We start from the raw sequence: 24,053 nt of genomic DNA, 5'->3' as shown, positions 1-24,053 counted from the left end.
ATTGACATTTTCTGTCATTGTATATGGTACCGTAACAGACGAAGAAGATGATGATAAAACCGGATTCCAGATTTGAAGAGCTCCGGCTTTTACCAGGGGCAAGATAATCCCACCGATCAACGATGACTTTGGCTTTCCCCTGCATCGACAATGAAAAGCGTAAAAAAAATAAGAAGTAAGAGGAAGGCAGGACAGCTGCAGATGTAAATAAAGACAGTTCTTGTTTATTGACTCATAAAACATCCTTCAAACAATAAACCCATTTCAAGGTAAGGTCTCTGTACAATGCTTACTAAGCAGTTTCATTTATATAGAAAAGGTATGAGGGGCCGTGCTTAAAATCACAAGGCTCCTTCAAATTTAATGGCAGGTACTCTGGAAAAAAATTACAGCATTCCATCAAATATTTTCAAGCAATAAATATGCATTTATAAATAGTGTAAATTTACAGCAAAATAAAAAACACAAATTAAAGTTCACTCTTTTTGTCTATGTGCAACCCCTTTTTCTCGGTGACTTGGCTGTTTGTCTACAAATGATTTCCCTCTCCCCCACCCCGAAGTGACCGAAGACTCATCATAGTTCCAGCTAAATAAAAGTTTCAACTGCTCTTAAAAAAAAAACGGGGGGGGGAAATGTGTCACTCAACTTTTTCACATTACAAAAACAGTTTTTTGTCTGGTTTTCCTGACCGAGGAGGCGTCTATCTAACATACAAAAGACCAGCTATGCTAATTACTCATCTCATGGTGGGAGGGGGGGGGGGGGTTGGGGGGGCAAAGCTCTTGTGTCAACTCACAAACAGAATACAAAAATGGAAAAAGAAAAACTATCAAGTCAGTAGTCTTTGTGTGACGACGTTGCCAGTTAAAACATAATATGTACAAAACTTGAATTCATCATTTTTATGTGGGATTTTGTGTATTTTCTAGTGATGTCCAGCTGGGCCAGCAGTAGAACAGTCTGGTCATGACAGGAGGAGCTGCCACCCCCCTCCAGTCCACTGGGGGGAGGCACACCACTCTGGGCAGGTTGCATAGACACACAGCTTTCATGCAGCTGCCTTATGGGATAGCTACAGAGCGCCGTTTGAGGACTGCCGGCTTACTTCCTGAATATCAGAAAAAAAGAAAAAAGAAAAAAAAAAAAAAAAAGGGTTTCCGGAGAGAGCTTCTGATTAAGTCCAATGTGGTCCCAACCGTCCTCAGAACAAGAGTGTTACCATCAAGAGGAGGAAGGAAGGGGACTCGCCTGCAGGAAGATAAAAGGAGGGACACACTGAGACACTCTGCAGACAAACCTCATGAAACTCCTTTCTGTTGAAACTGATCTAATGTGGGCCGAACGAGACTAGGGACTACTGGTGCTTCCGCGCCAGATACTTACAAGTGTGAACTGGTCATAAACCTGCATGAGGTCCTCTATCTTGTACTGCTCTAGCACCACAAAGTTGTCCAGGTTAGTGCTCCCCCTACGGGCACAGTCCTGGCAGTGCACCACATACGTCTTCCTGTTGTTGCTCTCTGTGGTCACGAACAGCAGGTCGAACACCTCAACCTGGGCACCCCAGGAAAGACAAGAGTCACGCAACACAAACGCAGCACACAGGATCTTGGACGGGGTTTAGTGATCTCAGTCCGCTTACCTCGCAGATGCTGCAATAATGCGCCGGCTCGCTCGGGGTCCTCCCGTGCCACACCAGCTCTTTCCCAGCAGCCAACAGCAGTTCCCGCTGCATCTGACACTGCTTCAGAGTCCGCAACAAACAATACCTGACAAACAGAAGCACGCGCGTTAGGTGGGGGGGGGTCACATCAGTAAACCGGCGCTTCTGACGTTAAGTAACAGCGAGTTCTCACTTGATCATCTCAAAGAGCTTGTGGTCCGACACTTTGATGTTCCTGGCCATGTTCCAGGAGAGGTGGATCATGGGAACGATGGATTTGACGCTCTGCAGTTTGTTCCACTCGAAGCGCTCCACCGCCAGCTTGTACTGATGAGCTGAGGACGACAACAACAGACAGGGCGCTCTTACAGTTTCACCTGTACATCAGGAGAGTGTGTTCATCCAGCTGAGGTTCACGGGCCTGCGCGCTCTTTTGTCAGCGGCACTTTGTTTCAGCTGCACCGAGGTCTGCTTCATCTCCGCGTGCAGCACGGCAACGAGCACCGCCATAACGTCCAATTTCCTCTTTTTCTCACCTGTGAGGGGTCCAACATTCCACGCGATGTTGTTGCACCAGCCGATCGCCTGGACCCAGTGAATGGTGCCCGTGTTGAGCCACACCAAGTCTCCCGGACGCTGGATGAACCGATACACAGGCACGTTGGTCTCGTACAGGTCCTCCAGGTTGGGCCACCAGGACCCCATCAGAAAGTTGATGTTGTTCCTGTAAGAGAAGGCAAAAGACAAACGCGCATCAGCGTCGACTCCGCGGCTCAGCTGACAAACGTTCCAAGTCATCATCATCATCCCTGGTGACCTACTTTTCACAGAAGTCGTTGATGACGCCCCAGTACGTTTCAGGCACAGCGAACCACTCGCAGTCCCCGGGACCAATGTTGATGTTGACTGAGCAGAAGTTGTTGTTCTCTTGATGACCTACGAAACAAAAAGAAGTATGTGATTACGAACAGAGGGAGGGAAAAAAAACGACAAGGGGCTGCGGCGGCGTTCAATCCGTCCATGTGTACCTGGCGTCCTGCTCCCGGGAACCTTCATGTAGAGCTGGACAGTGTTCATGCCCAGGATGGTGTGTCCCACGTGGCTGAGCAGATTGCCGGCTGACACCACCCGGGCAAAAGCTGGCAGTTTGGACAACTCCTGAAGCTGCTGTTTCCACCTGTACAGGGCAAAGGCCGCAGGTTATCATGCGACGGTTCAAAAGCGACATAATGCGAGGGGGAAGATGTGCGAGGTCGACCGTTCACTCACTTCTTTTCGTCAGAGATGTCGATGTTGGTGCCAAACTTTATGTGTTTGAAAGAGCCTTTCCTGCGCCGCATCATACTAACAGAGCATGAGAGTACGGTGTAGTTAGCAAAAAAAAAAAATGCATACACGCGCCCGAGAGAAACCGCAAATCAGAGGAGACAGAAGGGCAAAGAAAACTCACCTGTCTGAGGAACCTGCTTCTGCCTCCACCTCCTTCTTCTTCTCATTCTCCTCCTACCACAAAGACAGTGAAGCATTGGAGGTGTTGGAAACCGGCCAAACATCAATTATTAAGTGAGCACGCTTTAACTCGCACTACATTTCAGACACTATTTCTATCATGGCAATAACAAAGATGGCTGCCAACATATTTGACTGGTAAAAAAATAGTACTCATGTATTATTTTAGGTCATCCAATCTGATGAAATACTGAAACCAACATGCGTGCATCACATCGTGGATATGACATCATTCACAGACACTCTGGTGTGTGTGTGTGTGTGTGTGTGTGTGTGTGTGTGTGTGTGTGTCCATCTCCCACTGACCCGTAGAGACTCCTGGAAGGAGGAGGCCTGGTACTGGGCGTATTTGATGATGGTGGTGTGGGAGCGACTGCTCTCGCAGCGCCACATCTTCCTGCTGCCACTGGGGTCCCAGTTTTCATCAGTGGGCTGAGCCAACTGGGTCCGCACCTCCACCAGATGGTCTGGGTTGGCCTCCACCAACGTCTTAGTGGAGAAGAGGCCCAGATCTGTGCGGGAACGATGGAAAAGAAAGAGGAGCCAGAGTAGAAGAGCAGTTAGACGCAAGTGAAGTACTATTTTTTTTTTTTAAATTACCCAAAGAGGAAGAGAGAGTTTTTAACTTGAAGGAAATGATTGAATTTTGAATGACTTCCGTTCATATACATATATAAAATACTTTGTTATCATTATCCTCTGACGGCGGGAGAACTCGGTGAGACACTTGAAATTAGAGGTAACTGTCAATCTCACAGCAGCAGTGCAGTAGAGTTAGAGGGAGCGGGCAGGTGGGTTGCTGTCTGTGTGGTTCGGTGTCGGTTTTGTCTTATTGTAACTTCGGCTGCAGAACTCAAATCAGCAGATTAGAGTATTACATAACGGGGGCAGCGAGTCATTGTGATAGAAGAGCAGATGTTTGTAAATTCTTGGCAAAGTCAACTTGTTTTCTCCACAGAAAACATGTGCAGTAACATTTTCCACTTGCAGGTGGTGCTGTTGTCATACATGTCAAATTCATCCACACACACCCCCACCCCTCGCCCCATGATTACAGAGACACACCCACGGAGCCACGTGAGACTGGAAAAGACAGAAACATCCAGTTGCCCATGCTCACAGCTGCTGTCACCATCACATGTAAAAAAAACAAACAAACATGTCTTCCTCTCGCCTCGTACCTAGTTTGAGAGCTCCAGCCAGTCCTCTGATGACGGTGACCGGGTTGGAAGGGTTGGTGCAGAACTGATGGAGGGGAGGGAAGAAGGCATCCCTCTTGTTTTCTAGCTGCATGGCAGAGAGGAGACAGAGGAGCGGTCAGGGAACGTGGACCGACTCCAGACTTATGGGGAGAATCAACACATCAGAGGGGGAGCGGACTACGAGTGTTTGTATTCAGCGCTGTAGCCGTGATACTGTTTCTCTAACATTGCACACAACAATCATCATCGTCATGAATACTTCTCCTTCTATGGTGCAGCTGCACGCACATAAATACTGGGTGTTGGTGGGTTGAGTTTGTCCTTTGGCAGTGGAGGAGAGGGCGTGCAGGGGGTTCGTGGCGGAGGACACTTGTCCAGGAGGATGCTGCTGGTCGACAGGCCGTTCCTCCCCAGGTTCCTGCAGCCAGAGTGTAGGGAAGACAGATCAGTTTATCAGCTCAGATAAAAAAAAAAAAATTAAAAAAAGCAAGCCGTCACCACAATAAACAGCTGTAAATGTGAACTTAAAACATCTGCAGACAAAAACTACGAGGCAGATTTTGCCCCATGTCAGCTCACCCCTTCCACACAACACTGAATGATGTTAATTAACTATATAACTGCTCAACTTTTGGACATTTGGATAACATTCCAGTTTACAGAGTTAGGACTGCGAGATGCATTACAGGGATATCCAGAGCTGATTGAAGCTTGATAATAGCCGCACAGTATGACAGGACAGAGGGGCGAAGACACAGTTTTTGCCCTTTCTGCCTCTTCAACCAGGGCTAGCCGATGTGTCTTTGACATGATGCGTAACTTCTAAAAAAACTGCCTGACTGACTGACTACTGGATTATAAAGCCCGTCGGTGAACTAGGATGCAATGGTTCTGACTAATGAAGGAGCAGGAGGCAGCATTACAACCGACACATTCATGCAATGAACCACCTTATAGTGACAGCATTTAAAAAGCCCAAATCATCTACTTCTGTTGGGGTTCATATTTAACAGGTTTGTTAACAAGCGGAGCGAGATATAATAATGTTTCCTTTTAAAGTGGCCAATCTTGATGGTATTGGATTTCTCCAGCAGCTTGCTGACACTTCTGTAGTTCTTTTTGCCAGGGGGGAAGATATCGTAGCCGTCAGAAATCCCCGATATGTCCGACTTGAAATTACAACTGGAAGGCGGACGTGACCGGTTTTTCAGACTTGGCTGCTCTGCTGCCCCCTGGCTTCAAATTACTGGGCTCAGATCGGGATTGAGGACAAAAAAAAAACAAACAAACTTGGTAAGGAAATCTCTACACATGGAGAAAGTGAGGCTCAGTGCATCATGACAGTTTCCTACTGGAGTCAAAATCCAAAGCCGCCACACCCAAAGATGCGTCTGACATCAGCTTAGAGCTCGTGATGTCTCAAAGACACAAAGTGGTAGTTTATATCCAGACAAGATGATGATGATGATGAATACAACAGCTCAGAGCAGGGTCAAAAAGTCGTGACATTTTCCAAACGCACGAAGAATCAACACATTACTCACTTCTACACATGATTTCACATATGAACCACAAACATTCAGAGTCACGCGGTGCCATCGCTTCCAATTATCGACGGGCCGGTGTGAGCACGCAGCTCGCTCAGTAACTCGATCGCGCAGCTCCTGGTTGGTTAACTGACTCAATCGTGCTGTTAGCTGTAATCTCAACCCCATTCAATCATTTTGTTGGTTTAATAAATTGTCGAAAATGCTGCATTTATTTTTGGATTACAGACATTTTAATAAGACGAAGCCAGAAACAACCAAAAAGGATTCAGCCGTCACTGACTCCCAGCGTCTCTCTCTCTCTCTCTCTCTCTCTCTCTCTCTCACACAAAAACATTTTTAATACCATAAGACCATAAGCCAGAGTCTAATTAGGGATAACTGGTGCCATGCAGGCTTCTTACCTGCATGCTTTGAGCACTTCACTGGAGCTTGGGTAGATGGAAACCGAGGACCAGGGTGCCAGACCAGCAGGGACAGTGTGTTTATGAGCTCCTACGGAAGGCTCGACCTTCAGCGGGCTCTGGGAGTCCTCCAGCCCCTTCCCATTGACCGTGGGCTTCTGGCTGTTGGTGTTGGACGGGCTGTTAAGGCAGGAGAGGCTGTTGGTGGTGTGAGGGTCTGCTGAGCGCGGAGAGGGCGTAGCGGTGGCTAAAAGTGGCGAGGACGCCAGCGACGGCTCTGACGCTGGCTTGGCGGCACCGTGGAGACCCGAGTGGACGTTGTTGATTTTCTCTGAGGAAGGCCCTCCGTGGTTACTGTAGTTATTGTTATCGTCGTTACTGGTAGTATTGGCTTTTCCCTTTAGCAAGGCTGAGAGCTGAGGATTGTCTGAACTGAGCACGCCGGGGGCGGGAGAGCCAGGCTGAGACAGGCTAGCAGAGCTGTCAGTCACCCGCGGCTGGACGTGATTAGTCAATCCCTGCGCGGGGGTGGTGCTGGGACTTAGGAGTGTCCCTGCGGAATGCCTGACAGCGGCCTCCGGACCTGATGGCAAAGTGGCAGCTGCACCGTTGCTGCCGTTGTTGCCCCCTGAAGGCGTGGTGTCTTTGGTGTGGACCCCTGAGGTAGTAGCGGAGTGGGGAGGCGAGGACAAGTGGTTGGGTGTGGTCTGGGGAGAGGTGGGGGATAAAGAGGAGGCTGAGGAGGAGGCAGTGCAGGGCCCAGAGGAATGTCCAACCTGATTCAGAATGCCAGAGGAAGAGAACGAGGTCTGAGGGGAGGAGGAGGAGGAAAAGAAAGGGGGTTCTCCATTGGGACCTGCCGAATGAGAACCTGGACCTTTTTGAAGCCCCTGGACAGAGAGGGAAAGACCGAGAAATACGCAATGAATAATACATACAGCAATACCTTCCATCATGAAAACTGTTCAAAATGTTCAAAAAGCAGTGGCTGTGATGGATAATGAGACACAACACCATCACAGGAAATACTACGTCCACAAAAAATAAGAGAACAGGAAAATACAAAAGTACAGGGAGGCAAATATGAGGCCATGTGAATGACAGAGAAAAGCCTGGACGCATCAGAGGAACCAGTGGGATACCTGAGTGGTAGTGTTGCGTTGTTGGCTCCTCCATGTCTCGTCTGCATGACTGGGACTACTGGTAGTGCTGCTGGTGCTGGGATGACTGGCTGTGCAGTTGTGAGGTAGAGAGTTCTGCTGCGGGTAAGGCACGTTTCCGTTGCTCGCGCCGCCGCCTCCCAGTCCCAGGGTGTGATTTTTGTCCAGGTGTCCCAGCAGCCCCGCTGAAGGACTTGAAGAACAGGATCCGTTGGCTGTGGGCTGGGTGACACACGGGGGCCGGATGGCTGTGTGATTGAGGGGGGAGGTGCGGGAGAGGCCTGCATGGTGGTTAGAGGACTCAGCCAAAGGACCATTGGGAAGGCTGGGCCGGGGCTGGCCACCCGCTGCTGCCTGCTGCCTCATCTGACACAGAGAAGCAGAAAGATTCAGACCGACGCTGAGCAACAAGCCAGTCTGTTAGTAACACGCTGCGTGGCTACGTTAGCGGCTAAAACACCAGGCGTTTGCGTAACAAGACACGAAATCCTCCTGTACGGTCTAGGCTGCATGTGTGTACCTGCTGCTGATGTTGTTGCATGAGGGAGAACTGGTTCTCCAGCTGCTCCAGCATCTGCACCTGGGGGGGCTTGAGGTTTGCTCGGTTGGTCCGCAAGTGATCAAGGTGCTGCACGTTCCACAAAAGTGTTGCATTAACCCAGCAGTTCACAATCAGTTTTAATTAGCAGTTTTTAAAAAAAAGAATTAATTGAATGAAAGAAATTGTCATCTACAAATGTTAAATGAATATGACCTCATGTGGGGGTTTATGATGTTTTCACTTTAGTTCTGTGAATAAATGGCGTCAGGAAAATGTTGATTTGTGAGACAGCTCAAAAACGTTTAGCCCTGTATTTATGAATGAACTTAACATTTAGAGTCCAGCCAGGGACCCTCTCTCATTTCTTGCACTGCCTAATAAAAGCATTCAAGTATTTGTACTGTCAAACTGGGCTCCTGACATCAGAAAGAAGAAGGCCTTAAAGTGATTCAGCACCTCCAGTATCAGCTCGCGAAACTCTCTCTGCTGACCGTTAATATTGCACACACACAACATATGAACTTGGGGCGTTTCCTACCTGCAGCTTCTGTGGCGTCAGGTACCAGCTGGGGATCTGCTGTTGGTTGGGGCTGTTCGCCCACGAGTCTGCGACACCCTGTGAGCGAGACACAAACATCTGTACGGGGGGCACGCCTTCTCGACTGTCCAGCAGAATGTGTTCATGTTAATGCTCTTAGCCGTACCTTAGCTGGGCTGGCAGTCCGTTTCTTCTTGGCAGGACTGGCCTGTAGGTCTGCGTGATTGCTGGCGGTCTGGCCTCCCTCCCCCTTACAGGCCTAGAAAGCCAGCCATAGAGACACATCTTGTGAGGACACGCTGGACTAATAGCAAAGCTTCTTCCAGCTTCTACAGCTCAAAACGAGCCCTAATGTAACTTTTCTGCACAATGAAAGGAGGATACAGTTGAGACTACATTTACATGCACACTTTAACACTCTGATTAAAATATGGTTTGTGTTATTACCTTAATCTCATTGACAGACGTGGATTAAGGTCATAATCAGAGTATTCATGCTGTGATTAGGATGTGGGCTAATGCAACCAGTGTTGCAACTAGTGTTGCATTAGTGGACGGCTGTTTGGACGTGCAGATCACATACTCTGGTCTCAAGAGTTTGTTGTTGACACTTCCTCAAAACTATGCAATGGGTTGCAACATGTTTACAGATAACATGTGGTTACATTTACTCATTCACTCCTCAGACGCCCATATTGGAGCAGGTAAAAAAAAAATTTCCTTTAGTAGAAGCTACATTTCTGTTCTCTCGTCCCGTGTTTGATGAAATCAAGCAAGTGCTAATGATGGAAATGGTGTTATTCATAGAGGATGACGTCAATGTTAAAGATTATAATTGACAAAACCGCATGAAAACAGATTAGACGAGGAAAATAAGAGGACTAAATAAAACTGATATGTTGATGGTGTGGGGGGGGGTCAGCCTTCACATCTAATGTGCACGGCTAAGAGGTGTCTATGTATGCCAGTTTTAATAAATCAATATATGAGCATCAAATACATGCATTCATACTACTTAATAGGCTGTCCCCATTAAGCATGCATCTTCAACCTTGCATTTTGCCAAGTACTTAATGGCTGCACAAGATTTGTGCATCTTTGCATTAAGGATAAGAGTTGTGGGACATAATGAGTTCCTTGTAGCTTTGCTTAATAATTTCAACACTTGTCATGCGACACAGAGAGGCACTATGAAGGTCAACTACACTCTGGTAATTAGATTATTGAAATGTGGGCCTCGCTCCAATTCCTTCAGACTGCATCTTTCGGTCCAGAAGTCCGCGTTGGCCACGGATGCAAACCGGAAGCTTACAAACATCGACATTGTCCGATATGGATGAAACATCTGAAGGCATCGGAGCAAGGCCTCAGCTTTATTAGTCCTCGTGAATGTATCGTTCAAATCATTTCCAAGAGGCTGGAGTCTGTTGTATAAGCTGGATCTCACCTGCTGTGCCTGTGCAGTGTTCAAGGCCCCCTGCCTGGACGTGAGCTCAGCAGGAATGGGCAGGCTCCACGCCTCCTCAATACTAGGAAGCATTTTACTCTTATTCTGCAGACTACCTGGCTGTAGGTTACACAACTGAGCCTAGGAGAAATTGTGTAAGACACAGACTTTAGTGCTGAACTTGGGTTTAACAAGACAGGCACCACAGAAACTACTGCGTACTTATAGGTGGTGCTTTAAGGTAACTGTATACAGAATACAAACAGAAATGTTCAATGCCATGAAGGTATGCTTTACAATTACAAGTGAGAAAAATGTATTTAAAAACACACCAATATGAATTGTTATTCATATCTCAGTGGTCAGAAATCAAAATGACAAAAGCACAATCTGCATTTTAAAAAGCCAATTGTTTTGGCAATGCCTGGCAATAAACACAGCACTTAAATACACACAGACACACACAGACACACACACAGACACACACACAGACACACCCACCAACCCACACACAGCAAAACACTGCACAACATCTAACAAACAGGGTTGCTTGACGGGTACCAATCTAAATGGCAGCTCTACCTGCAGCAGTTTGATGCGTTGTGTGAGTGCAGCAGTGTTGAGGCAGGCCTTGCTGCGCGTAGCATTGATGTAGCACTTGATAGCGTCATGCGGCTGGCCGCAGGACTCGTAGAGGGTGCCCAGGTCCATCCAGGCGGCCGCGTGGCTGTGGTCCAGTTGAACAGCACAGATGTAGGCCTGCAGTGCATCCATAGGCTGGTTCTGCTGCTGGTAGAGCACCCTGAAGGCAGAGGCAAAAGGGGAGAGATGACTCGCTTGTCATCTTCCAGGATTTAGGTCTTCCTCTTTCGGAGCCATCCCAACTCTCAGCGACTCCCAGAGGACATACCCCACCCTTCATACATCTATCTATAGTTCCTTTCTCATCTCCTGCTGCTCCGTTATCCACCCTCTGTCGCACTGCAGCTGCTGTGTCACCATGAGAACCACCGAGACACTGAGCACAAACCAGCAGCTTAACTGTTATATACCAGCTATTTCTCCCTCCCTCACAAACGTACAGGTATGTACACCTATACCTCTCAATATAACAACATACTGCATGTTGTGTTCTTACCCTATGGAGCACCAGGTGTCAGCACTGGCCTCCGACTTATCAATGGACTGACGGTAAGAGATGAAGGCATCCTGCACCTTCCCAATACTGGAGTAGCACCTGGAGGACGGCAGATGGACACAGAAAAAAAGACAGACAGACAGACAGAGAGAAAGACAGAAGGGTAGTAAAACATCTGCTTACAAGTAAATACGCAGTCCAAGTGGAGCAAATAAATGAATTCCTACTTTTGCTAACAAATTCAGTCATCCATCATGCTGCTTGCATGGCGAAGCATCCGCTGGCTTCTCTAACCCCTTTTACACCAAGCACTTGTGCTCCTTTTGGGACCCTTTTACAGCACACCCAATGACCTGCAAGCCCCCATGTCTAGCTACTTACATAAAACACGGGCTACAGACTACAGCCTGTGGACTACCTCCTATAGTGAAGTGCTGTAACAACAGACATGTTTAATGAGAAGGAATGATAAAGAAAGGTGGGGCGTCTATGGTCCCTGGACAAAGGGTAATTGTTGTACATCAGTATTGAGGGCCGGGTGAACACTGCTTGGTGTAAAAAAAAAAAGGCTGTAACAGAACAACACAGACTAGCCAAACCTAGCCAACACCTTAAGGGACAGCATGGACCTCAAGGTGGGGGGGTTGTATGCGTATCCGCTCCAACGCCTGTGTGCATTCAGCCTGCTTATTTGCCCCCAGGAGGAACCCAATTCAACAGCACAGGAACAAGAGAACTTGGAGTGAAGCACGTGCCTCCATCGGAGCCTACGGGGCATTAATCACTCCCAAACTATACTCAACAAAAAGCTCGTGTAGCCAAGATTATTATCGTAGCACACTGGCAGATGGCTTCTAGGTAAAACAAACAGTCTAATCAGGACTCACAAAAACGTCCCGGGCTCTCGCAGGTTAGCGGCCAGCCCTGCAAAATACACAAACACTCGCACCTTTGTTTGTCTTACCTGCCGAGAAAGTACCAGGACTGGCCAGAGTTAGGGTCTGCTTCTAAAGACTTCTGCAGACACTGGATGGCATAGCTGTCCTTGGTGCCTTTGTCCCCCAGCTGCTCCACCGTGTGATGCATCCAGCCTGGAAGAGCAGAGGCAAAAGATCAAACACCTCCGACAGAACAACTGGCTTTGCTCTGGCTCCTAAAGTAGCACCAGTGTACCGAGTAGCAGCTATTACATACAGAATTACAGCAGTGTGGAGTTCAATTATAAAAATAAAAAAAACAACAACAACAACAACCCTGAATCCAGAGACACAATGTGCAATCTAAAAGGTAAAACCACTGTCTGATGTGCAAATGGGACGGACTCAAACAAAACAAATGGCTTGTCCTTCCAAAGCTCTAAAGAGGAAGGCAGACAAAGAGGGGGAGGGGGTATTCTTCACACACGCACACTTCAAAAAGGTCTCATATGAACCAGCCTTTACAAACAACTCCTCCCTGCTCTACAGTCACCTCCACAAAAGGCACACACACACACACACACACACACACACACACACACACACACACACACACACACACACACACACACACACACACACACACACACACACACACACACACACACACACACACACACACCAAACACACACACACACCAAACACACACACACACACACACACACTTCCAACAAACAGACAGCCATGAGCACGTTCTCCCCAGTTCTTCTCCTATACACCTGTGGCAAGCTCCACAGGTCACCATGACAACCTCAGCAGGCTAGACTGGGAATGGTTTTTACAACTGGGTGGGTGGGTGGGTGGGAGGCTGTCTGCACAGCACAGCAGAAGGGATGAAAAATGGAAATCTCTCTGCGTTTGCACAGGAAAATGTCTGAAAAAAGTATTTATCTCCCATTCAAGCTGCCACTAGACATTCACAGCTGGCGCCTCAAAGCTTAATTTAGTCATTCATTGTCTTCAACATTCAACATCTTTCTTCTCAGTTTTTTTTCCTCACCAGTGCAGGACGTTATCATCTGATAAACCACCACATGCAGGTTCATTTGAACCTTGGAGTTACATATTAGCTGCTTTACTCACCATATTTGCCGTCAGATTTTTGAAAACTACAAACAAATCAATCGCCTCTCATGCTTTAACACGATAATACAATAAACACCCAATTGTATCTCAATTGTATTGTAATTGTATTTTATGCAAATACGGAATGCTAACCTTCTGGCCGCTCACCATTTCCAAGTGTTAAACAACCAACCATATCATGTGGCATCATATAATCAAGACTCCTGTAGGCACCTGGATGCATTTTGCATGAAAGCAGAAGGATGCCTCAAGAAATATCAGGTCTTTTCACGGCCAACACAAGAAGAAGACAAAGAGCATGACAAACTCCAGCTCCTACACAGCCACGATTGTCATTACTGCCTTCCACAATCTGGAGGCATGTCCTGAAAAGCCACCTTTCATGAATCCAGCTCCAACATCAGCTTTCAGTGTGTCATGAGGTTTGTAGCTCACTGGTGACTTACTGGCCCAAGATGTAACAAACCAAAGAAAAACCATTCTGTTTCCAGTAAACTAATACACTCGTTGCAGTTTTATTCAATTATTTAATTCACACATCCCATCACAGGAGCACCGGCTCTATGATTTCTATGATTTAATTTGTTTTTCCTTCTGACTGCTTCTGAACCCACAATCAGATTCCGAGTGTACAAATGATATATACTACCACGTTTGTCACGGAATGATCTACAAATGGATTCCGCATCTGCAATAGAGATGTGTTTTCTTCAATTAACGTCGCAGTAAAACTGGCCTATAATAGAAATTTAAACTGAGACTCTCTCCAGTCATTCCAATGTTTCTGTAGAGTGATATTTATGAGCAAAATAGTTTTCAAAGTTAACTCTTAATGCTCCCAAACGCACCCACACAACATCATTTTGTATGAGTGCACGTGTGTGTCCTACACCCTGCGTGGGGGGGGGGGGAAGGGAACGAGAGGAAACAATGCTCCGTTACAGCGCAGACGCTCAAACCAGCACTTTGGAAAACAGGTAGAAAGTGGCAGAAAACTAGTCTGAGTGACGTGGGAATAAACGTCACCGAACACAATGAGAGAGAGCACACAGCATAAAGCAACAACGGTGCTACGGTATTACGCATGATCACTTCTTTGCCATCCAAAGTAGTTCATGATGCCAACCTGTTCAGGCAGATTCCAGCGTAATCGGTTTAGTAGCAGTAGCCTCTCTGAGCAACGGACACTCACCAAGCTGTTGCAGTGTGGTCGCCTTCACCTGTGCAGGAAGATTTTCTGTCTGCAGCAGACTTTCATACGCTTCTTTCGCCGCTCTGTATTTCTTCTGCAGGCAGAATGAGAGGGGGGAGGACGACGAAGAGAGAGAGAGAGAGAGAGGGGTTGTTTAAGCCAGACAGGAGGGTCAGTGTGTTTTATGGTTCTATCTGGACAGACACAAAGAGTCTTAAGACCTCCTCACACTTGTAATGACCAGCCACACACACACACACACACACACACACACGCACACGGGGGAGGGTCAGTGTAGAAGAGGACAGGCCAGCCTCTACACGTCTGGCAGCTTTGTATTTTGGGGGAACCTGAGCTGCCTGGTCTGAAGGAGGTGAGCCCATTGTTTGTTTTAACTTGGCGACCTTATTGACCTTGTGTCTGAACGGATATGTAGAGGTGTGTGTGTGTGTGTGTGTGCGTGCGCATGTGCATAGGCTGCATGTTCTCTTATCAGCTCAAACCAAGTCTTCTTAAAAGCAACCCGCCCCCATCTCAACAGACCCTAAAGCTCCAAATGTCCATGAATGTGTGCACGCACACGCACACGCACACACACACACACACACACACACAGGTCCTGGACTCTTCCTGTCTGCACACAATAAAGACACCTCAGGGTAAACAGTGACACTTGGAGCACATAAATGAGAGAGGCTCTTAGTGGTCCCTTCCTGCTTGGACTAATGATGGTCATCAGGCCAGGCCTGGACCAGACAACAAACACTATGGCAGAATGTCTGAAGGAGTAGTTTGATCAACTCAGATCACTCAACTAAAGATGAAGTAAAGAGGTAAAACTACTAGCGCATAAAATCATCTGTCACTGGTGTTTTGGGTCTTATGTTCAGACTGAAATGCTTCTCGATGTCACACTGTCCAACGAGTCCAGAACGCAGTGTGACAGTACCAGCAGTAAGTAAGTAAATGTAAAGTTATTACATTCAAACTGTGGTCTCACCAACAAGAATGGTAGGCTGGATGTAAATAGTCATTCATTTTTTTTTTTTTAAGTCCCTTTGTAGTCAGTTAAACACCTTGTCTGCACCAGCTGTGCAGTAAAAACAGCCTGTCAGCAGCAGCTGCAGGCCTCCATCACTCTGCACTGAATCTGGTCACACAGAGTTTGGACGGCTCTCACAGTCCAATACAGAATCACGCACTTCTATGTTGAAGTGAAAGAAAAAGGAAAACAAAAAAAAAAACAACAACCTAAAATGACTCCTTGGGTTGCATTTCCGTGAACAAAGCATGAGTGACAGGCGGTAATGTAGCATGAACTCCCTCAGTCTTGGTGCGACCAGAGGTGAGCAGAGCGGGTCTGCTGTGAAAGCCAGGATGTGTTCGGGGGAGTTCGGAGTTATCAGAAATAATGATTTACTATCAAAGAAGTCAAAGCACCTTTAACTTGAGTGTTGACGTGTACACATTATTAATGGACACCTGCCATCCAATTACAATCACTTCACCTTTGTTGGTGGAGGATTGAGTGCCGTATGATTCACAGTTTTATTCACTGTCCTGGTTTTTACATTTTGTATTTCAAAAATCGCTGAGCTCAAAGCAGCGGGCCTGTTTCCAGGAATGCTGATGAGGCATTCACTCTGACAGCAGTTTCAGCAGGCAGGCTGGAGTAGCAACATTACACAGGCACTTTGACATCAGAAGAACGCGAAGAGTCAACAAGCTAGTGGCTTTTGTGTTTAACGCGGCCATAGCTGAAAATACTCGCCAGCGCTGTTTGCCCATGGTGAGCAGCACAGCCCCGCTTAACAGAGCTATTCTGTCTATGATATAAAAAGCAAAATCCATTTTAAAATGGAGATAGATTGTCAGAACTGTCATAATAAAATAGAAATGTCTGTTTCCGTTAGTCCAACACCAGCAAGCAGCAGTAACATAAATAAGATTCTACACACAAGCTGTCTATATAGAAGCTTTTCATCTGACCAACGACCCTTTAAAAAGGCTAAGAATAGGACAATGCCTCTTAAATTTGTGTGTAATCTAAATTTTTACATCAACTCAAAGAAAGCAAACATCAGTGTGCCACAACTGCTTCCAAATCCTCTCAGTTAAGCAAAAAGGTTAAAGGGGAAACCGCAGGCCTACATAACAACATCAGCCTCTCGTGAATGATGCAAAAACTGTTTGGACAACAATTTGTGTTACAACGTTAAATTTGCCCTTAAATTTTGACACAGAAATTGAAAGTGATTGCTTACCTGGATCTCATACAAATGAGCAATGTGGAACTGAACTGTGAGGGGGGGGGGGGAGGGGGGGGGGGGGAGAGAGAAAAAAGCAGAGGAAAGAAGAATGAGGGTTACATTCAGGGATACAAATTCACCCCACGGACTTCAGTGGGTAAAGATTGCAAACAGTATGGAGCACAGATGGGAGGGGGAGTAGGACAGTTTCCCCAGAGCGTACATGTAATCTGAAATCACAGTGTGTATGTGTGCAATGTGCTCGCAAGCACTTCCAGTTCTCTCTCTCTCTCTCTCTCTCTCTCTCTCTCTCCATGTGCTGTCTCCTAGGCAACCCCAGTCTTGGGCAGAGTCAGCAGGGAAACAGCAGCAGAGAGGAAAAACTGCTCTGTAGAAATATTCCTGTGCCCTTTGAATATGTGCCATCTACCACTGACGAGCTGGTACCGCCAATCTGATATTACATTGCACAGCAGCGCGTGGCTGGTTTCCATGCGGCCTATGGTAATTAGAACACGGCTACTTACTTTCAGCTTTGGACAAAGTGCAGAGATTGGAGTCGATCAAAGCCAGCTGAAAATGCTGCAGAGAGAGAAAAAAAAAAAAGGTGTATTTTATTATCAATAGAAATACATGAATCACCGGTCTGCATATACAGGTTACTAATACAAATAAAGATTTCTACTGGTTCACCCAATTCCTCAGAACATGAAGCACTGGATTGCTCATTAGTCTGCTTTTAAGGAAACCAGAGATAAGTTCGTATTCTTCTCCATCCAGTCGGCTTCTCTGAAAGCCCCGACAGATCCACAACAAACCATGAATGAACCCTGTTGACCGTGACACGAGAGGACGCCGATAGCTGCAGGCGCTGACCCACAGATATTCTCGTCTCTGGATCACTCATCTTGCTCCAACCTTCCCTCCGTCCTCCTGTCCAGAATGAGACTCTTGATAGTTATAATGGCATCTCGTGCCCTCGTCTGAACTAAAGGCGGCGTTGCTGGGTAGGGCAGATGTCTGCAGAGGCTTAGCCTGGCTGTCGAGGCGTGGCACCGCTACTAGCCAGTATCTCCATCCAGGGTCATGGAACAGATTAGCTACAGGGACAACTGTGGGGGCTCTCCTCTGGCTTTCTCCTGACCCCCCTAGGGCTTCCACGCAAGTCTATTACTTCCCTCCTATGTTGACCTTATGCTTTATTGAAGCCGTGTGCACTGTAGCACGTCCTCCCAGCAGGTGAACGGCACCTGAGTTGATAAAGTGAATAATGTTGAATTCCAGCGAGGCGTCTGATGCTGTAAATCTGAAGAGGGAGAGCTCAGGCACCCATAGGTGGCTTCAAGGTGACAGGTTTAATTGCAGTTACTAAACTGCTCCACCACCCAATGCAGCCACACACAGATCCATGCATTTAAACCAGCGTCTCTTATCTGGGTCAGCATAAACTCACAGCTCTTGAACATGAGAACCTCCCGAAAGCGGGAACTGCGCGCCAGAATCTAGCTCACAGTTAAGAGAACAGACTGTACTGCTGGTGTTGCCGTACTCCACCGGTCAACTGTGGAGGATTTCTTATGGAGGAGAAAAAAAAAACAGAAATGCTGTAAATAATATCCATAACTGCCATCCGGGCTGGGGCATAAGATAGCTGTCACCACGAGAGCTTAAAAAGGAGAGACCTGTAGCCTTGCAGAAGCAGCCACACAGACGGTCAATGTCAGACAGATAAAAATCAAGAACCGTCCAGCTGGATCTTTCGTTGCATGCTTCACCCAGGGGAGCTGCACTCACTCACACGTGCACACACACACACACACAGACACACACACACACACACAGACAGACAGACCTGACCCTGCTTAGAAAAAAAACTCCTTTTAAGCAGAGCTATGAGGCACAAAACATCAGACACACTCATCACAGCCCAGATGCATGAATGTCAGAGAACGTACTCAAAACACGTTACCTAGATCGCAGGCACATCACAGTCCTCTTGGAACCCCACTGCATCCTCCTCGTCTCTTCTATCCTTCCCTTCCTTCTCTTTCACACTTGCTCTACCACCGGGCAGATAATGCAGCAGGATTGTCAGCTTGGCATTCCACCTCCCTCCCCATGTCTCGCCTTCCTCACTCTCTCTCTCTGTCTCTATGCTATCATTCTCTCTCTCTCTCTCTCTCTCTCTCTCTCCCTCCCTCCGTCTCTACCCCTCCTTCCCCCTCTTCTATCCTGGTGTCACTGATTACTATTCAGCAGACGGCTGCAGTGGAGAGTGCAGAGAGATGACACACAATACCTCAGAGCTGGAACAGGCAGCACACGCCACCACGCCACCACTCCCCGTCTCCCCCCTCCCTCCCTCCCTCCCTCTGTCTGTCTCACCTCCTTTCTCGGCTCAAAGCTCCTCTCTCTGTGGCTACACGGCTCTACAGAGACAGCCAGCTCATCACCTTACCAACATACAGTGCACGAACAACACACTCTCTGCAATCTCATTTTCTCTCGTTGGCTAAAGGAGCAGCCACTGAAGGACTGAAGTGAGTGTGAGCGTGTGTGTGTGTGTGTGTGTATAACGTGGGTTAAGAATAGAAGTTCGGTGAAGTGACTGCGGTAGCTGGCTCTTAATTAATTAGGTAAGGCAGCGCTACATCACTTGATGCCTCTCAACCTCTTCCTCTATCCAATGTGCTCTCCAAGGGAAAGAGGGATGAATGAAGAGGATGCACCATGAAACACGCATCCTTCACAAAATCTGTCTCTACATTCCCTTCCTCCGCTCGTCACCTGCAGCAAACCGTCCTTCCTACCAATTTCCTGTTTTCCCCTTTCCATTTCCCTTCTCTCCTACCTTTATTCAATCTCTGCGCCTCTGAACTTGTGCCCACCCCTCCCCTGTAGATAACTGGGGCAGTCGTGTGTGTGTGTGTGTGGTTATGTGTTGCTGGCAATGAGCCAGGACCAAGAGGGAGGGGTGCAACCAAGACAGAGCGAGGACGTGCAGCATGTGCAGCCTACTTAGCTCAGTACTGTACCACCACAAGCATCAACACACAGAGATTCACATACAGTGCACCATCTCCTCCCATCTTGAATTTCATTGTAAAAAGGGACAGACTATCATCAACACTTAAATGCAATACACTGTAACACATTTGCAATAAAAACTACCTTTATCAAACTTTTAATATCCAGTCAAACTGGTGTCAGAGGTGCTGATTTCAAGCATTAACGAAGAAGAATAATAATGACGTACTCCTCTAAAGAATTAGAGAACTAACAGCAATTCCTCCATTCCTCACATAGCCACGTGCATGTAAAACAATGCTCTGCAAGACTCAATAGCATGCTAACTCATCAGGATGCGCCATAAAAACTTCAGTGACAGAACGTCTGGAGTAGGACAAAGGCCAGGATCAGATAGCAGTCTGTCCCTGAAGGGAACCAGGACTCTCAGACAATAGATCCGTAGGCTGCAGCCAGAAAGCCCTTCGTTACCGTCTGGACAGCTGTGGCTCACAGGTGTCAGGAGACGGTAGACCGGGTTTTAGCTCAGACAGGCGGGGCGGATGATCCACCGGGCCATTGTTGACCTCCGTAGTCCTCCATAGGTTAAGTCTATTCAGGCAGTAAGGAGGCTTCTATGACTACACATAAGGTATACGACACGCACCGGCATGAATGGAAAATGATTCCACTTGTTGATGTTGCTATCGTTCACTGGAGGATGAAGTTGAGTTTGAAGTCTGCGGCAAGTTAATGTTGCTTTTTGTAAATCTAGGTTTGCAGTATTCACTAAAAAGTAAAACTATTTTACAATATCTCTGCTCACATCATGTTACTGCATTTATCCTGACCTTGTCCAACTACAGTGAATATTCTAATAAAACAAAAATGTGTATTCCTACAACTATTGTGGAAACTCAACTTTGTGAAAAAATTTTGGAGACCGAATATTTTCCTGAAATAAGATCAGTGTGAGCATCATTTATAATCAATGCATCACTGGAAAGAATAAAATCACTGCCCCCTGCATTGTAAGTTACACTACTAAATATACACTACCTTGAAAAGACGAATGAGGTGTTGAAAGTTGAACTTTATTTTATGTGAACTCATGTCTGGTTGCCAGGTTGACAACTGGTTCTAACACTCACCATCAGGCCCTGCTCGACCCTCAGCTGAAAGAAACGCCATTGCTCGAAACATTTTTTATTCTGTCAGTTGAGAGTTTACCTTTAAACTCGACTCGTAGTCGGTGTTGACTTTGAACATGAGTCCCAGTCTCAGATGAATCTCTTTCGCTCTTGAGAAACCGGGGTCGATGTAAAGCACCTCCTGGAACGCCTTGATTGCCCTGGCAAAAGACACAGAAACAGAGTGGGTTTAATAAAAACAGAAAATGCATACAAATATTTAGGCCTAATGGCAAATGAGAAAATAATCCATCTTGTTAGTGTCACCCCCTTCCTCATTCTTCCTCACCGCCAGATTAGCTGACCTTTCATCACCTGGAACCGGCGGTGATTTCACAATCATTCACCGAAGCTGGGAGATACTGGCAAACTCAAATATTCTCAATATGACGCAATATTTCAACATGATGATAACATGGTGATAATTTAGGTAAGACTGTGACTAGCTATCAGATATCAAAAACAATCAAAGTGTAGACGCGGCCGAAAACCATTAGAGAGGGAGTGAAATCTTTGTTTGAAGCCGTCCCGGGAGGTGCACTACCACCAACCTCTGCGCTGGAGTAAATGCAATCAGATTTGTGATCCGAACTAACAGAGAAGCATATACAGCACGCTGCTAAGTGCATTAACTCGCATCCGGAAATTATCATATGACACGCTTGACATGGGCCCTATTTAATCTTAATTAGAGGAGAAAAATAATAAAACATTAGCACTGTGGTTATATTGTCTAAACAGCTAGAGGGATTCTGGGTTTATTGCAATGGGGCATAACAGCAGCCTCTATGTTCAGTGTGTCTCCCCTCCAGCTGGGCGCCAGCGTTTTAAATCATACCCCGAGACTCCTGCTGTAGATACTACTGCACATGGTGTCCGAAAGCCCGGCTGCTTACCATCTCGTGTGCGGTTTATTTTCTGTTCACATCAAACACTAATAACGCAAACTATTAATCGTTGGGGTTCATTCACACCTGGTATTAAACACGTGGTCTGTATCTTCTGCGTTTTGTTCCGTCCCACATGGCCACGCTTTGTCCGAGCTGTCCACGAGTTGAAATGTTTCAGACTGATCCACGGACATGTCCGAACCTGGATTTAGACCAAGCTTCTTTTATTTCAAGTAGACATGTCCTCAGTCCTAGACTGAGTGGACAATTGCTTCACAGCCCCAAATCCCGGAGGATCTTGATTCAGGGCTTTTAAAAGATGATGAGCTTATAATGATGCTGCGATGTGCTTAAAAGTTTAACTGGACCGCTCGGCATCCTGTTCCCCAACGACCACCTGTCCTTTACAGCTAAAAGAGACCGATGTTAACTACTTGTCTAAATGATTTTAAGCAGCTGGACTGTTTGGAAATAGACTCGCCGCTGTATCATTCGTAACAATATCTGTTATAGCCCAATTACAATTGTGGCTCTTGACATTGGTCCCATTTGGAAAAAAAAGAAAAAGAAATGTGAAGTGAATGATAGTGTCTACAGAGTTTATCTGGTCTATGACCGCAGGGCTGGCTTCATAAGTACAGCGCACGGTGGAGCTGAAAGGCTCCTGTCATGGTGGCAATAAACTTTAATAAACTCCCCTCTTAACAATATTGGAAAAACTACAGTCTGCAGAGACGAGAGCATAGAAAACAAGAAACAAACCCCAGTTTCCAATTGAACTCACTCACTGTGTAGCTATGACAACAATGGCAATTGCATGTCAGCATGAAGCCCCTCTCCTGCATGAAGCGGCAGAGCACTGAGCTCACTGCTGACTGGGTGCCACCCACACACACACACACTGAACTCATTGCCCCCATCTCCCGGCCTCCTCCTCCGCCTCCTCCTCGTTTATCTGGTCCCTCCCTCTCTTGCTCCTTTCCCCTCTGAGCTCTGCCTTCACCCGCTCCTCCCTCACTGGCAGAATCCAAAGTGAGTGTTTGGAGAGCGCGGTTCTTCCGCAGAATACGTTGTGACACACAGCGTAAGGCAGACTCTGGCCAAAAGATGAGCAAAGAACTACGGTCTCTTTTAGAAAAGGGCATCTCACAGCAAAAACACTACCATTACTACCAAGGGCCAGACAAATTACATCATTTGGCTGCATTACATGGATGCCATTCGGTGTACTATTTGAGACTTTATGGCATAAATGTTCCACACTTGCTCTACATTGCATGATACTTCCAGGCTAATATTTTCTTAAGGTGAAGCTGGTTTCTGATGGACTTTGTAATGACCACGGAACAAGCAGATACTATCACAAGCTCTGGGTGAGCACCACTTCAACCCTGTGAAGTAACAGTCACCATTTGACAGCTCAGCATTCCTTTGGGCCTCGGGCTCAGGGTGACGTAATCCATCCTCGAGAGCCCAACGCGGCACCATCCCCCTCCTCCATTAGCACAATCCCCAGGCCTCAGAGACGGGGACGCACAAACTTGGCAGGGCAGAAACAGTGAAGGTCTTCAAGGTCAGGTGGGTGAGGTAGAGGGGCAGCAGTGGGCAAAACGGAGGAGAAAGGTCACCCGAAGCAAGCCGAGGTGAAGGAGGTATCAGGACGCGGAGGTAAAGCGGTTTGGTTCAGAACCAGTGCAGTATGGGCTGTTAGCTTGCGACACCTGCCACTGTATCGGCAAGCAGCTCAACTGACAAACGAAGCGGCCGGTGAAATTAACGGGTCAGTGTTTCCTAAAAACGTGCACGCCGTGCCCAATCCTGGGCTGTATGATTAAGTTCAAGATCTAATTTCTGAAGTGCAATTGCTGGCTTCAATCTGTGTCGGACAGCCGATAGTACATACCCCAAACCACAAAGTGAGTTAAATAGTTAACAAAAAAAGGCCGCAGCCCCGGTGTGACCATTCAACACAAGTTAAATCTCCATTGACTAAGCAGCTGGATTACAAGCAAACAATGTTTATTAATGTCAAACCATTTTTATTAGTGTGTGACTGTGCCAAGGCGGCGGACTGAAATATATATATATTTTTTTTTACAAGCGTGATGTAACTGACTGATAAAGATTAACAAACCTGTTGTCGCTATTGGTGACACAAGGAAAGAGCTGCGAGTGATTCGGTCAGTGGCAGCGACGCTCTGCTCCCTATAGGGGAGAGAGCTGGGGCTCACTGCACATGATGTAATCCCAAAATGGCAGCACTCCTGAGAAACTCAGCCACAGTGGGCAACATGTCACATCCTCACGCAT

At 46.9% G+C, this 24,053-nt stretch overlaps 1 protein-coding gene across 1 annotated transcript in view; it reads right to left on the bottom strand.

The window, feature by feature from the left end:
* Nucleotides 1–217: 217 nt before the first annotated feature.
* Nucleotides 218–24,053, bottom strand: part of kdm6a (lysine (K)-specific demethylase 6A) — a 33,709-nt gene continuing 9,873 nt past the window's right edge. Inside the window, exons 6-30 of the mRNA XM_070914800.1 lie at nt 20,894–21,014; nt 17,185–17,239; nt 16,673–16,707; nt 14,409–14,502; nt 12,117–12,243; nt 11,153–11,251; nt 10,597–10,816; nt 10,015–10,155; nt 8,734–8,826; nt 8,568–8,645; nt 8,009–8,116; nt 7,471–7,854; nt 6,329–7,218; nt 4,666–4,795; nt 4,357–4,462; nt 3,482–3,687; nt 3,117–3,169; nt 2,936–3,010; nt 2,695–2,843; nt 2,488–2,602; nt 2,203–2,390; nt 1,860–2,001; nt 1,646–1,772; nt 1,387–1,557; nt 218–1,251 (exon numbers count right to left, since the gene is read on the bottom strand). Of these exons, the coding sequence (XP_070770901.1) occupies nt 1,225–1,251; nt 1,387–1,557; nt 1,646–1,772; nt 1,860–2,001; nt 2,203–2,390; nt 2,488–2,602; nt 2,695–2,843; nt 2,936–3,010; nt 3,117–3,169; nt 3,482–3,687; nt 4,357–4,462; nt 4,666–4,795; nt 6,329–7,218; nt 7,471–7,854; nt 8,009–8,116; nt 8,568–8,645; nt 8,734–8,826; nt 10,015–10,155; nt 10,597–10,816; nt 11,153–11,251; nt 12,117–12,243; nt 14,409–14,502; nt 16,673–16,707; nt 17,185–17,239; nt 20,894–21,014 (3,934 nt within the window). The 3' untranslated portion in view covers nt 218–1,224. The remainder of the gene's footprint in view (nt 1,252–1,386; nt 1,558–1,645; nt 1,773–1,859; nt 2,002–2,202; nt 2,391–2,487; nt 2,603–2,694; nt 2,844–2,935; nt 3,011–3,116; nt 3,170–3,481; nt 3,688–4,356; nt 4,463–4,665; nt 4,796–6,328; nt 7,219–7,470; nt 7,855–8,008; nt 8,117–8,567; nt 8,646–8,733; nt 8,827–10,014; nt 10,156–10,596; nt 10,817–11,152; nt 11,252–12,116; nt 12,244–14,408; nt 14,503–16,672; nt 16,708–17,184; nt 17,240–20,893; nt 21,015–24,053) is intronic.

Source organism: Enoplosus armatus, chromosome 11 (genome assembly GCF_043641665.1).
Source record: "Enoplosus armatus isolate fEnoArm2 chromosome 11, fEnoArm2.hap1, whole genome shotgun sequence".
Lineage (NCBI taxonomy): Eukaryota > Metazoa > Chordata > Actinopteri > Centrarchiformes > Enoplosidae > Enoplosus > Enoplosus armatus.
Note: the sequence above shows the minus strand (reverse complement) of the source record. Positions and strands in the feature narration are given on the sequence as shown.